Consider the following 15,167-nt stretch of genomic DNA (forward strand, 5'->3'; position numbering starts at 1 on the left):
TTGGTTGGGGTTTTTGTGTGTTCTTTCAGTTAGTGAGCTTGTAAAACGTAATAAAATTGAAGTAATGGTGCAAAGAGTTGACTGGTCACCCGGAAAGCGATGTAAAATAGTATTATTAAGTGAACAAGGCTACAGCTATAAAGAAATTAGAAGAAAAATGGGTGGAGACTTAACCAAAGGTGGCATTTCTACTGTACACTTTTCCCAAAAAGGTTTCCACAATTTTGGCTACTGTATGTATATACCTACCCTCTTACATAAATATACATATAAATATTAATCATTGTCCATCCTGAATACATAGCAGAAAGAGGAAGCTTGAGAGTTCACAAGGCTGATACAGGATGGAATGAAGCTCTGACTGAATCTGGATGTTCTGCTTCAGATGCCACGAAGCCCCCTCCTCCCGGAAGGGAACAAGGAAAACAGGTTGTGAAGAGGATGTGTAGTGTCTCAGACAATACTGTGGACCCTGCTCAAGCAACGCTTATATGCTATGTCCTGGAGTGAACTGCCAATGATCTTTTCTGCCATCCTCACCACTCTCTGCACTGCTTTCCTGTCTGAAGCAGTGATGCTTCCAAACCAAACTCTAAATGAAATAGCAATAGCACTTAGCAGTGTTTCTCAACCTTGACCATTTTAAGGCATGTGGACTTCAACTCCCAGAATTCCACAGCCAGCATTGCCTTAAATTCCACATGCCTTAAAATGGTCAAGGTTGAGAAACACTGACTTAGACTTATATGCTGCTTCACCGTGCTTTACAGCCCTCTCTAAGCGGTTACAGAGTCAGCATATTGCTCTCAACAACCTGGGTCTTCATTTTACCGACCTCGGAAGGATGGAAGGCTGAGTCAACTTTGAGCAGGTGAGGATTAAATTCTTGGCAGTAAACTGAATTATCCTGCAATCCTGCATTCTAACCACTGCACCACCCGGGCTCCAGCCTTAACATAATTATTTTGAAATCACATAAAAATCTAGGCCAGTGGTTCTCAACCTGTGGGTCGGGACCCCATTTGGAGTCGAACGACCATTTCACACGGGTCGCCAAACAACGCAGTCCACCATTTTTTCCCCCTTTTCCTTAGCTGTGCTACTCCCTTTTATTCTACTGGCTTTTGAAAGCCAATAGAATAGACTCTCTTGAATAGAGTCTAATTCTATTGGCTTTCAAAAGCCAATAGGAATTGTCCAGGCTGTCTCTGCCCTGTTGAGCCCACCAAAAGTCCCATTCTGCAAATGATGCTGCACCAGTTGAGTAGTCCTCGACTTATGACCAGTTGAGTAGTCCTCGACTTATGACCGGTTGGGGGGTCACAGCATTAAAAAGATTGAGAACCACTGATCTAGGTAATTCGATACTAGACTGAAGCATTCTATACCTAAAGATGAAGCAGGCAGGAAGGAAGATGATCAAAAGCTAGGAATCTTGCCTAGATCCCTTCAGGAGATAGATCAGAGAGAGATATAAAAAGGAACCAAGTTGTTAAGAAAACAAAGGGAAAAAGGTCACCTGAATCAGACAAAAGAAGTTGGGCCCCAGCACATGGAAAACCCCTCCCTCTCTCCCTCCCCCAAATCCTAGCAACAGCTACCAGGCTTGTAAATCAGTAGCTGCCAGTCTTGTCAATCAACAGAGCAAAGCAAGGACTTTTTTTGGGGGGGGATAAAAGGAATCCTGAAACCCGCCCACTCAGGTCTCTTCTTTGGATCCAAACTTGGCAGCTTCGTCCCTCTGGCTACTGCCTGCCAGCCTGGGTGGGAGCGTTGTGTTTCACAATGTTCAGTTGAAAGTCATTTGTCTGTGACTGTTGAGCACCATTAGTGTGGTTCAGGGGTCTTCAAACTCGGCCCTTTTTCGACTCATGGACTTCAACTCCCAGAATTCCTCAGCCAGCATGTGGTTTGGTGTGGTTTGTAACTGTTACAGATTAGAGGTGAGGAACTATGGCCCTTTTATGACTTGTGGACCTCAACTCCCAGAATGGCTCAGCATGGCTGGCTCAGGAATTCTGGGAGTTGAAGTCTATAAATCATAAAAGGGCCATAGTTCCCCAGTCCTGGTTTAGATGATGGAGCAAGGGAAGGGGCCTCTTTGACCAACTGTTACCAGCAAAGCCTTTGATTAGTATTTCTATTTATTTGAAGTAGGCAAGCAAGAAATTGGCCAGAGATGAGAACTGCCCAGAAAGTCAAACTATAACAGTGGTTCTCAACCTGTGGGTCGGGACCCCAGTTGGGGTCGAACGACCATTTCACGGGGGTCACCAAACAACGCAGTCCACCATTTTTTTCCCCCTTTTCCTTAGCTGTGCTATTCCCTTTTATTCTATTGGCTTTTGAAAGCCAATAGAATAGACTCTCTTGAATAGAGTCTAATTCTAGTGGCTTTCAAAAGCCAATAGGAATTGTCCAGGCTGTCTCTGCCCTGCTGAGCCCGCCAAAAGTCCCATTCTGCAAACGGTGCTGCACCAGTTGAGTATTCCTTGGCTTACGACCGGTTGGGGGTCGCGGCATTAAAAAGGTTGAGAACCACTGAACTATAATGATCTGAAAACTTGTTATGAGAAACGCACCTCTTGATTTTTTATTAGTTAAGAAGATCTAAGATTGTGGGATAATATGAACTATTACAGATTACAAGTATAGCTACTGAGCATGCTCTCTAGATCAGTGATGGCAAACCTTTTAGAGAGCGAGCGCCCAAACTGCAACCCAAAACCCACTTATTTATCGCCCGGTGCCAGGTGGGTGGGGCCCACTGGGTGGGCGGGGCTGTGGTCATGGCAGACTGGCTGGGTGTGGCCAAGGTAGGTGTAGTCAACTCGATGTTGCTTGTGGGGAGGAACACCTGTGGGGGCCAGGCAGGGTTGGGAGTGATCCAGGGGGTCTCTGCTAGGTGGGGTGGTGGGCAGGAGGCTCGTCCTGCGGAGTGAGGTGAGGTGAGGCAGGGCAGGGTGCCATTGTCGCAGGGCAAGGTGAGGCAGGGGCTGGGGCAACTGCTGCCTGACACCATCGGCCCCTGCACACAGTGAGCACATGGGGACTGACAGTGTCCGTCAGTAGCCACAGCCTGCCGGCCCCTTGACTGGCGCACTCTGGGGCTGTGCAGCCCGCTGCCAGCAGTTCAGAGAAGCCGCCTCTGAGCTGGAGGGCCGGCCGACAGCTGAGGAGGCGATGCAGTGGGTCGTGCCCAGGAAAAGGAGGGCATGCGAGGCCAGGAGGGATGGGAGGGGGGGAGGGAAACCAGCCATGCTGGGATGCATCCAGCCACGTGGGACCTCCGCGAGTTAGGCGGCTGGTTGAAGAGACGGTTGCCATCTCTAGGGCATGGTGCGCGTGCCCACAGACAGGGCTCTGAGTGCCGCCTCTGGCACGCGTGCCATAGGTTTGCCACCACTGCTCTAGATGCGTTAGGACTCAAATTATGCTACCCAATGAGAGAACACATTCCAAACCCAAATGTTTGAACTGCATATGAAGTGAAGTCACTTTGTAATTTGGGGAGACCTATTCCTTTAGTTATGTGTAAATAAAGAGATTGTTCCTGTCTTAACCTATCCTTTTTGTTTTCATTCCAGCCTTAATGTAATTATTTTGCAATCACATACAATTCGTATCCATCATAAAAATACACAAAGGCTCTATTTTTGTCTCAATCCTAATGCCATTTCCCCCTCCCAAAACGGACAGTCCTATTTGGCCTTCCAGTTGCATATTTTCTTTTTAATGTGTTTTCTTTTGGGCTTCTTTTTTCTGCCTGCCGTGTGTTTTCTTATGCCTCCGAAGAGACGAACCCCAACCGAAAGTTTTTCCGCACTCAAAGCACTTATGAGGTTTTAGTCCTGTGTGAATCTCCTCATGAGTCCGAAGGTCACAACTACGAACGAAGTCCTTCCCACATTCCCTGCAGGTGTGAGGCTTCTCTCCTGTGTGAACTCTCTCGTGGACTTTAAGATAGTCTTTGTAAGCAAAAGATTTCCCACACTCCAGGCATTTATAAGGTTTTTCTCTGGTGTGAATTCTCTGATGCCTCAAAAGGCTGTCATTCCTGGAAAAACACTTACCGCACTCCAAACATTTCAGGGACGTCACTCCGACGTGCTTTATGCGGTTGTGTTTTCTAAGGGTCGACAAATAAGCAAACGCTGCCCCACAGTCTAAACATTTGTAATCTTTTGCCCCTTTGTGAACCTGCCCGTGGCGTTTGAGGCCTCCTCTTGTATAAAAAAACATTTCACACTCGATGCACCGAAAGGGCTTCTCCCCCGAGTGAATCTTCTGATGTTCAAAGAGGCCTCCCTTTTGAACAAAGGAGTTTCCACACTCCCCACATTTGTAGGGCTTCTCTCCTGTGTGGCTGCTCTGATGAATCCCAGTCTGTGTCCGTGAGAGACACCGTTTCCCACCCTCCTCACATTCCTCTCCTTTGTGCGTCATTTTGTGTTTTACAAGATCATGAGAATACGTAAATTGCTTCGCACATTCTGGGCATTCGTAGGGTTTCTCCCCAGAGTGAATTCTCCGATGTCGCACCAGGCTTAATTTCCAAGTGAAAAACTTCCCACATTCTGGACACTCTCCCCTTCCCGGAGCAGTGTGCTGACTCTCATGTTTCCGAAGAGAGGAAATTTCAGGGAAGGTTCTTTGACACGCAAAGCATCGGTAAGACTTTATTTCTGGGTGATCCTTCTCATGGAGCCAAAGCTGTGACTTCTGAGGGAGGCCCTTCCCGCCTGGCCCGAACTTGTAAGATTTCTCTCCTGGGTGGATTTCCTGATGTTGAAGCAGCTCTGAGCTCTGAGACAAGCCCAGTCTTTTCCGCCCATTCTGGCATTCCCGAAGTCTCTTTCCCTGGTGGATCCGCTGATGGGCTCCAAGATCCGAGCCTTTAGCAAAACGCTTCCCGCACTCTCCACATTTGTAAGGCCTCAGTCCAGGATGGCTCCTGAGATGCTGGGCAAAGGCCCACGCTTCAGGAAAGGATTTCCCACATGCCGAACACAGATGGGATCTGTTCCCCGTGTGCAGCTTCCGGTGGATCAAAAGGAGGGACCGGTAAGCAAAGGGTTTCCCACACTCAGAGCACGTGGAGAGTCTCTCCCGGGTCCTCTGAGGGGGATTTGGCTCCAAGGGTTTTCCCCGTTGCATCGTTTCTGGAGGCTGTTCACTTGAAGGGCCCTGCAGGCCAAGATTTGGCAAGAGGCTTTTTCCAGGCAGCTCCAGCTGAACGAAGGAAAAAGAAGTGAAGATAAGAGGAAGATTCTTTCTCTTTATTTATTTATTTATTTATTTATTTATTTATTTATGAGACTTATATACCGCTTTAAGTGCAAGCACTCTCTAAGCGGTGTACACCAGTACGCAATGTATATATATTTTACATTGCCCCCAACAATCTGGGTCCTCATTTTACCTACCTCGGAAGGATGGAAGGCTGAGTCAACCTTGAGCCGGTGAGATTTGAACCGCTGACCTGCTGAACACAGTCAGCTAAAGTGACCTGCAGTACTGCACTCTAACTGCTGTACCACCTCGGCTCTTTATGACCCCAAAACAGCCCAAACAATACAGAGGTAGGCCACCTCGGCTCTTTTATGACGCGTGGACTTCAACTCCCAGAATTCCTGAGCCAGCCATGCTGAGGGGAAAGGGAGAGGTTTCCAAGCTGAGCCAGGCTGGCTCAGGAATTCTGGGAGTTGAAGTCCACGAGTCATAAAAGTGCCTAGGCTGCCTACCTCTGAGCTAGGAGATCCCTTATATGAGCCCCGAGGGGATCCCCAAAGCCTCAATTCCCCCCCACCTCAATCAAATCATTGCTGGGATCTTCCTTATGGAGCTGACCCAAGCTCTCCCCTTCCCCGTTTTTAGCAAGAGGGGAGGGATTGCCTTCCAGTGTCTCTGTTGCTCCCCATTTGCCTGCCGGAAGAGGGATGGCTTCCGCCTTTCTTTTGCTCGGTTGGGACGTGTGTGTGTGTGTGTGTGTGTGTGTGTGTGTGTGTGTGTGTGTGTGTGTTACAGATGACATGTCAGATCAACTGTAATGACCCCCATGAGACTTGCGTGGGTCAGGTGGGTCCATACATGTGAACAATACGTCCTGTGTACGTATTCGTGGGCGTTGTTCTTTGGGCCATCACAGATTAACCTGGCCTCACTCCTAAAATGGCTTCCTGTGGTTCCTTTATGGCAGTGGTTCTCAACCTGTGGGTCGGGACCCTATTTGGGGCCGAACGACCATTTCACGGGGGTCGCCAAACAACGCAGTCCGCCATTTTTTCCCCCTTTTCCTTAGCTGTGCTCCTCCCTTTTATTCTATTGGCTTTTGAAAGCCAATAGAATAGACTCTCTTGAATACAGTCTAATTCTATTGGCTTTCAAAAGCTAATAGGAATTGTCCAGGCTGTCTCTGCCCTGCTGAGCCCGCCAAAAGTCCCATTCTGCAAACGGTGCTGCACCAGTTGAGTAGTCCTCGACTTACGACCGATTGAGTAGTCCTCGACTTACAACCGGTTGGGGGTCGCGGCATTAAAAAGGTTGAGAACCACTGCTTTATGGTTTAGTGCAGGGGCTTAAATGGACTTCAGAAGATGGTAGAGGACAGGAAAGCCTGGAGGAAAGTTGTCCTTGGGGTCACAATGGGTCGGACACGACTTCGCAACTAACAACAACAAGGCAACCTTGGCTCTTTTATGACTGGTGGACTTCAACTCCCAGAATTCCTGAGCCAGCCACGCTGAGGGGAAAGGGAGAGGTTTCCAAGCTGAGCCAAGCTGGCTCAGGAATTCTGGGAGTTGAAGTCCACCAGTCATAAAAGAGCCAAAGTTGCTACCCCTGCTTTAGTGAGAGTGGTACAGGGAGTCCTTGATTTACAACCATTTGTTTAGCGTCCGAAGTTCTGATGGCAGTGAGAAAGGTGACTTATGACCACTTTTCACACTTTTTGACCCCCATAGCCACATGGTCAAAATTCAGATACTTGGTAATTTAGCACATCTTTATGACAGTTGCAGCATTTCGGGGTCCCATGATCGCCTTTTGCGACCTTCCCAGCCGGCTTCTGTCAAGCAAAACCAACGAAGCGAGGCTTAACGGCTGCATGATTCATTTAGCGACGGCAGTGATTTGCTTCACAACTGTGGCAAAAGTCATCAAACGAGGCACCACTCAAACAACTCCCTCTCCCATTTAGCAGTGTTGATTTGGGGTTCTGTTGTGGTCATAACTCAAGGATTACCTGTATCTCTGTTCATGAAGGACTCCAAAGCTTTATGTTGTCCACCCCCCACCCCCCTGATGGTCCTACTTGCCCCGGTCAGACGTTGGGCTCTGTCCTTATCCAGTTCCTTTTGGCTTAATGTATTATATCTACCCAGCGACTGGAATTACTCCACCAGGAATGGAAGCTGCCCAAATCATGGTTAAACTAATCATGGTTTAGCTGAGGGAGCTGTAACTTTTGGGATGAAGACTGATCCCGGCCTTGGAGGAGAAACCCAATTTTACATCACGGCCTTCAGGTTTTAGCAAATAAGAAACTAACATGGTTTTTCTGCATTCTTCTATTTCAGTGTTTCCCAAACTTGACAATTTTAAGGCATGAGGACTTCAACTCCCAGAATTCCACAGCCAGCAACGCTGGCTGTGGAATTCTGGGAGTTGAAATCCACATGCCTTAAAATTGTCAAGTTTGGGAAATACTGTTCTATTTCATCATTTCCCCTTCATTCGGTGCTACAGTTTGAGGTCCCTCCGCTCCCTCTTTCTCCATTCTCTCATTTACAGGCTAGTTCCCCTTTTCCTGCATTTCTTTCTCAATCTTCTTCTACCGTTTCCTATCTTGTCTTTTGTGAAACACCCGTCAGTCGTCAACAAGGGGCCTCTTCAGGGCCAAACAATGAAGCTATCGATTTACAGAAATTCCGGTCCAGTTTTTATCAAACAAAAACAAGCAAAATATTAAGAATTAAAAACCTACTACCGCCTACTACCTCATAGTTCCCTACGTCCGGTTAGATCCCACAGGCTGGGCCTCCTTCGGGCCCCTTCGACCAAGCAGTGCCATTTGGCGGGGCCGCAGAGGAGGGCCTTCTCTGTGATGGCGCCCACGCTTTGGAATCAGCTCCCCCCCCCCCCGAGATTAGGACCGCTCCCACCCTGTTGGTCTTCTGTAAGCTACTTAAGACCTGGCTTTTCCGCCAGGCCCGGGGTTTATAAAACCTTACCCCTGGATGATTGTTTTTGTATTGTTGTTTGTTATGTTTTATGTGTTTTTTATTGTTAGCCGCCCAGAGTCCTTTGGGAGTGGGGCGGCTTATAAATTTTAAAAATAAAAATAAATAAAAAATAAACCAAGGAATATTCATTCCTCTCCTTCAGGGGTTAAGCCCAAAGAGGATCTCCTCTGGGTTGGGAGAAGCTGAGCAATTTGCTTTTGGGAACGAATAAATAAATAAATATCCTTTTTTGCAGGATCCAATCCGGGTGGGTCAATTTTGTCTTCCCAACTTTCAGACTGGAGCCAATCTTCAGGGAACTTCTCTCCAGCAGGATGGGTGGGTGGGTGGGTGTGTGTGTGTGCGCACACGTGTGTTGCTGTTCTCTTGTGTGGTCTTTATAGCGCCTGTTGTCAGTGGCTTTTTAGGATGTGGATTGGGGGGTTGTAGGATGGCTGGCTTTTAAGTCGTTAGGACCCTTTACTCACAGCGCATCTAAATTTCATTCTTTTTTTTTCTTTTTCTTTTTTTTGTGTGGTCCTTGCAACAAGCCCGGCTGGAACCCTTTCCGTCTTCGATTGAAAAGCAAAAGCCAACACTTCCTTCCATTTGCATTTCAATTCTCTCTAAATAGGTTTTAAACTGCATTTCAGCCCATTTTTGCAAAGTGCACTTGAAGGCCGGAGGGGTGGGGGTGGGGGAAAGGATCCCTACCTGGCAGAATCGGGGCCGAGGAAGCAGCCTCTTGCGAAGAAGGATCCAGCGCCGAAGCAGGCGAGGAGGAACCCGCGGAGGAAAGGCAGCGGAGACAATCCAGGTGACTTCAGCCGCCGAACGGGAGAAAAGAGGGTGGGGCGGGGCTTCGGGAGCGGGGCGGTGGCTCCTCTCGGGCTCCGCCTCCTCCAAGCAGCCACGCCCCTTGACAATTAAATTCCCTCCCGCGCATTGGCCCAGCGGGGGAAGAACCCAAGATTGGCTCCTCCCCCTCCCCGCGAAATGTCTAAGCCAGTGTTTTTCAACCTTGACAATTTTAAGGCATGTGGACTTCAACTCCCAGAATTCCACAGCCAGCAATGCTGGCTGTGGAATTCTGGGAGTTGAAGTCCACATGCCTTAAAATTGTCAAGGTTGAGAAACACTGGTCTAAGCCATGGGTAGGCAACCTCGGCTCTTTTATGACTCATGGACTTCAAACTCCCAGAATTCCCGAGTCAGCGGCACCTAAACCGTGATGTCAACTTGAATCTTAAATCGTAAACCAGGTGTTCTTTTTTTTTTTAAAGAAGTCCCACCTCTCTGCCAGAAATGGACTCAGCCACTTCACAAGCCTCCTCAGTGCTACCCTCTCCCCATCTGCCAACGTTAAGCAAGCCCACCTGCCACAGGTAATCCTGAGCCAGCCTGGCTCAGCTTGGAAACCTCTCCCTTTCCCCTTAGCATGGCTGGCTCAGGAATTCTGGGAGTTGAAGTCCACGAGTCATAAAAGGGACAAGGTGATCTACCCCTGCCCTATATTATTTCAGAGAAGTGACTGTCTAGGACATTGGTTCTCAACCTTTTTAATGCCGTGACCCCCAACCGGTCGTAAGTCAAGGACTACTCAACCGGTCGTAAGTCGAGGACAACTGGTGCAGCACCATTTGCAGAATGGGACTTTTGGCGGGCTCAGCAGAGCAAAGACAGCCTGGACAATTCCTATTGGCTTTTGAAAGCCAATAGAATTAGACTCTATTTAAGAGAGTCTATTCTATTGGCTTTCAAAAGCCAATAGAATAAAAGGGAGTAGCACAGCTAAGGAAAAGGGGAAAAAAATGGCGGACTGCGTTGTTTGGCGACCCCCGTGAAATGGTCGTTCGACCCCAAATGGGGTCCCGACCCACAGGTTGAGAACCACTGCTCTAGGACAAGGGTCTTCAAACTTGGCCCTTCTATGGCTCATGGACTTCAACTCCCAGAATTCCTGAGCCAGCCATGCTGAGGAGAGGCTTCCAAGCTGAGCTATGCTGACTCGGGAATTCTGGGAGTTGAAGTCCATGAGTCATAAAAGAGCCGAGGTTGCCTACGCCTGATCTAAGCCTTAGGTAGGAGCTGTTGTGCTTTCCCCCCCCTTTAGGGCGCTTTCCCTGTGCCCAGCGGGGGGGGGGCTACTTTTTCATGCAAATGAGGCAAGGCGGAAGGAACGTTCCCGTCTGGGTGTTCGGAAATGGGGGGGGGGCAGGATCGCGGACCGGTTTTTCTGGCTTCGGCCCCTGGTTGAGATTGGTCGACCAGCGCAGGCGGGGTTTGAAGACGGACTCTTTCGCCCTTGGGGGGGGGGGGAAGGATTCGACCCCCGCCCCCCCCGTCGGGTCTCGTGCAAGAAGAGATTCCCCCCTCTCTCCCTGCAAGGAGAAAGGTAGCTCTGAATTGTCCATTTCTCCTTGAAAGTTCTTTTGCTGGATCGTTTGCAAAGACGCGGCTTTCAATGCCTGCTCAATAAACTTCAATAATAAGATATAAGAGGAGGGGGAAGAGGGAGGGGGAAGAAGGAAGGAAGAGGGGAAGAGGAAGGCGAGAATAGGAACGAAGGAGGACGAGAAGAGGGAGGAAGAGAGGAAGAGGAAGGAAGGAGGAGAAGGAAGAGGGAGAAGAGGAAGAGGAGGGAAGGAGAAGGGGAAGAGGGAGGAAGGAGGAGGGGGAGAGGAAGAGGAAGGAAGAAGAGAGGGAAAAGGGAGGAGAGGAAGGAAGGAAGGAAGGAGAGGAAGAAGGAAGGAGGAGAAGGGGAAAAAGAAGGAATAAGAGGAAGGGAAGAGGAGAAAGGGAAGGGAAAGAAGGAGGAGGGGAGGAAGAAAAAAGGAGGAATAGGATGGAAGGAGGAGCTCAATAACCTCTCCCGGTTCTTCAAAGAATGGCCCTTTTTCTTATCCCTCTTTCAGCAGGAACACAGGCCAAAACCTGCCTATGGGTAGGGAAGCTCAGTGGAAAGATCACATGGGGGGAGGGAAAGCACCTGTGAATAGGAGGGGGGGCAGGATTCTCAGTTCACGTCAATCTACACCTGACCCAGTTTGGTGTGCTGTAGTGGTTAAGGCATCAGTCCAGAAACGGGGGATCCTGAGTTCTAGTCCTGCCTCAGGCACAAAGCCAGCTGGATTGCTTTGGCCTAGCAGTCCCCCCCTCTCTCTCACACACATTCCTCCGAAGAAAGCAAGGGCAAACCATTTCTCTGAGCCAGTGTTTCTCAACCTTGACCATTTTAAGGCATGTGGACTTCAACTCCCAGAATTCCACAGCCAGCATTGCTGGCTGTGGAATTCTGGGAGTTGAAGTCCACATGCCTTAAAATGGTCAAGGTTGAGAAACACTGCGCGGCCTAACCACAAGCACTTGAACAAGGAGTCAGGACTGACTAGGACAGTGGTGGTGAACCTTTTAGAGACCAAGTGCCCAACCGCAACCCAAAACCCACTTACTTATTGCAAAGTGCCAGGGCCGCATCAGCATTATGGTGCCCTCGGGGGGGGGGCAGGGAGGCACCTCTGAGTGCTGCCTCTGGCATGCAAAAACCGGGGGGGGGGCAAAAATGGACCACCATGCTGCAAGGCGCAAAAAAAGGCTGCCGCCGCGACGCAAGATACAGATACAAGGCGCTGCACCACACGAACGGGGCAGGGCTAGTATCACACAGGCACTAGCCCTGCCCCATTTGCAGTATGTGCGTCCTCGTGGCCCCATGTGCGCATGGACACATGTAAAATGCTTCGCCTCCTTTGTGCTGAGGGGGGCTCCTGCTCCGGGCGCCGGTGACAGACTGATGGAACTGCTGCTGGTGGTGGTGCGCGTGCCAACAGAGAGGGTTCTGAGTGCCGCCTCTGGCACGCGTGCCATAGGTTCGCCACCACTGGACTAGGAGGACTTCCAAAGACATTGAGTGCTATCTCAGGGACATGAGGTGTTTCCGCAAGGAACTTGCAATGACCTTGGAGGCCTGTATGGACAATGATGACATAGCCACATATGCTCCCTCAAGACCAGTGGTTCTCAACCTGTGGGTCGGGACCCCATTTGGGGTCAAACGACCATTTCACAGGGGTCGCCAAACAACGCAGTCCGCCATTTTTTCCCCCCTTTTCCTTAGCTGTGCAACTTCCTTTTATTCTGTTGGCTTTTGAAAGCCAATAGAATAGACTCTCTTGAATAGAGTCTAATTCTATTGGCTTTCAAAAGCCAATAGGAATTGTCCAGGCTGTCTCTGCCCTGCTGAGCCCGCCAAAAGTCCCATTCTGCAAATGGTGCTGCACCAGTTGAGTACTCCTCGACTTACGACCGGTTGAGTAGTCCTCAACTTACGACCGGTTGGGGGTCGCGGCATTAAAAAGGTTGAGAACCACTGCTCAAGACTGTCAACAGAAACATTAGCTTCCTGGGTCAACACCGCATGTATGAATCTGGCTGATTTTCAGCCCTTTCAGCTCAGTTAAACTGAAGCCCTTTTAAGCACACACTCAGGTGCAGACAGTTTAGTGTGGGTATGCCACACACTCTGTCTCCAGCCTCCAAAAGATGCTTCAAAGAGAGCTGGGCTGCCGATGTAGCTCCTCCACGCCTGAAAGCAGCCTCAGCATTTTTCAGGTTGGCCACAGTCCTAGAGAAAAAAATGTTGCTCTTTTAGATCTTGTACAAAAAAGGAGCATTTTGCCCTTCTCTGCACTGGGCAGCCTAACGATGAGCATCCATGAAGTATTCCTACATTTTTCCTTTCTTTCGGGGTGTGTGGAGGAAATGGCATTTTAACACGGTCATCTCATTTCAAAGCTCTCTGTTATAGTTTAATGAAGAGAAGGATGAGGGGTGACAGGATAGCAGTGTTCCAATATCTCAGGGGCTGCCCCAAAGAAGAGGGAGTCAAGCTGTTCTCCAAAGCGCCTGAAGGCAGGACAAGAAGCAACGGATGGAAACTGATCAAGGAGAGAAGCAACCTAGAACTGAGGAGAAACTTCCTGACAGTGAGAACAATTAACCAGTGGAACAACCTGCCTCCAGAAGCGGTGAATGCTCCAACACTGGAAGTTTTTAAGAAGAAACTGGACAGCCATTTGTCCAAAATGGTATAGGGCAGGGGTAGGCAACCTTGGCTCTTTTATGACTCATGGACTTCAACTCCCAGAATTCCTGAGTCAGCATAGCTGAGTTGAAGTCCATGAGTCATAAAAGAGCCAAGGTTGCCTACCCCTGGTATAGGATTACCTGCCTGAGGTCCTAGACAGGGTTGTCCTCTATCCCCTTTGTTATTTGTATTAACTATGGAAATCTTACTTATTAAAATTCGAGAATCCTCTAGATTAAAAGGAATAAAAATAAATGAGATTGATTATAGGTTGAAAGCGTTTGCTGATGATTTGGTGGTGACATTATCTTATCCAACAGATTCGGTTAATGAATTGGTTGAAATTTTAGCGCAGTATGGACAGGTCTCTGGTTTCAAGGTGAATAAGAATAAAACTAAAATTTTACTTAAAAATGTGTCTATGAAGGGAAAAGATACTATAGCTGAAGCAACAGGTTATGATGTAGTTAATAAGGTTAAGTATTTAGGAGTATATATCACAACATCTAATGGGAAATTGTAGAAGAATAATTATGAACAATTGTGGATAAAGGTACAAAAATACTTAAATGACTGGCAAAAACTACAATTATCATTGTTGGGGAGAATTTCAGTAGTAAAGATGAATGTTCTACCAAAGTTTCTTTTTTATTTCAGATGTTACCCATTTTGAAAAAGGATGTGAGGTAGATGGAAAAATTGCCATTAAGAGAAATGATAAAGTACTTTTGAATTATATTTTAATTAACAGAGGTGATGTTTTGAAAGCATTAACTAATACTATAAACTGGCTGAGTGTGATGACCTGTGTGCAATTCTATGAAGAAACATTTTTACAAGAAGTGCCAACCGAAAGTCACAAATGGTGTAAGATATTACACGTGCAGGGGAGTGTGGTTTTCTGCACATTGTATAAACTTCCCTTTTTCCTATGTGTGTTGTGTTAAGATATGAACTTCTCTCTTTTAGTGTGTTAAAGGTAGATAAGAAGTCATCCATTAGGTTAAGCGTGGGCGGCAAGCTGTATAAAAATGACACCTCAGAGTAACTCAGGGTTCAGAATCTTTCATGTGAATGCTCTGAACCATTGTGCACAAATAAAGCCTGTTTTCTTCAACCCTTCGTGGTCTTGTCTTCTGATGTAAGTATTGTGGTTTTTTTCCACAACAGATGCAGATTTGGAAGAGTGGCAGAAGGGTATCAGTAAATTTATATGGGGTGGCAAGAAACCAAGGGTTAAGTTTAAGATTTTACAAGATGCTAGAGAAAGGGGTAGACTTAAAGCAACTAATCTGAAATTATATTATGATGCGGCCACCTTAACTTTAGTAAGTGATTGGCTCAATTTAACAAACAAAAATATTTTGGTTCTTGAAGGCTGGGATTTATTATTTGGTTGGCATGCATATTTAGTTTTTGATAAGAAAGTAGATTGGGTGTTTAAGTCACATATTTTAAGAAATGCCATACTTCGAGTCTGGAGGAAGTATTATTACAAATTGAACTATAAAATACCCATTTGGGGGATTCCTGGACAGGCAATTCAAGGGGTTTCTAAAGGGGTGAATTTTGACAATATTTCCTATAAAGAGTTGCTCATTTGGTCAGGTACAGATTGGCAATTAAAGTCTTTTGATTTGTTAAGGCAAGAAAATATTTTACAATCATGGTTTCAATATTTACAAATAATGGAGAGATGGAGGGTAGATAAGAAGGTGGGAATTACTTTAACAAATGAAAACTTGGTAATTCAGATTAAAGATTAGAAATTTGCTCATATCAAAAGAATTTATAAAGAGTTGATAAAATTGGATTCAGAAACAAGAGTTAGTAAAAGATTGTATGATCAAATGGGCTCA

General features: G+C 47.4%; 1 protein-coding gene across 1 annotated transcript; it reads right to left on the reverse strand.

Annotated features, from left to right (window-relative positions):
- Positions 1-3,558: 3,558 nt before the first annotated feature.
- LOC120319922 (zinc finger protein OZF-like) lies at positions 3,559-9,143 on the reverse strand. The gene is made up of 2 exons (XM_039369286.1): positions 8,937-9,143; positions 3,559-5,232 (listed from the first exon to the last, which is right to left on the reverse strand). Exon 2 carries the CDS (start codon positions 5,155-5,157, stop codon positions 3,733-3,735), a length of 1,425 nt encoding a protein of 474 aa, XP_039225220.1. The 5' UTR covers positions 5,158-5,232; positions 8,937-9,143; the 3' UTR covers positions 3,559-3,732.
- Between the last annotated feature and the right edge of the window lie 6,024 nt (positions 9,144-15,167).

The sequence above is a fragment of the Crotalus tigris genome, unplaced genomic scaffold (genome assembly GCF_016545835.1).
Source record: "Crotalus tigris isolate CLP2741 ecotype Arizona unplaced genomic scaffold, ASM1654583v1 scf7180000020992.475769, whole genome shotgun sequence".
Lineage (NCBI taxonomy): Eukaryota > Metazoa > Chordata > Lepidosauria > Squamata > Viperidae > Crotalus > Crotalus tigris.

Excerpts from the sequence above, each read along its gene's own strand:
- LOC120319922 (XM_039369286.1), bottom strand. The coding sequence starts at position 5,157 with ATGCAACGGGGAAAACCCTTGGAGCCAAATCCCCCTCAGAGGACCCGG.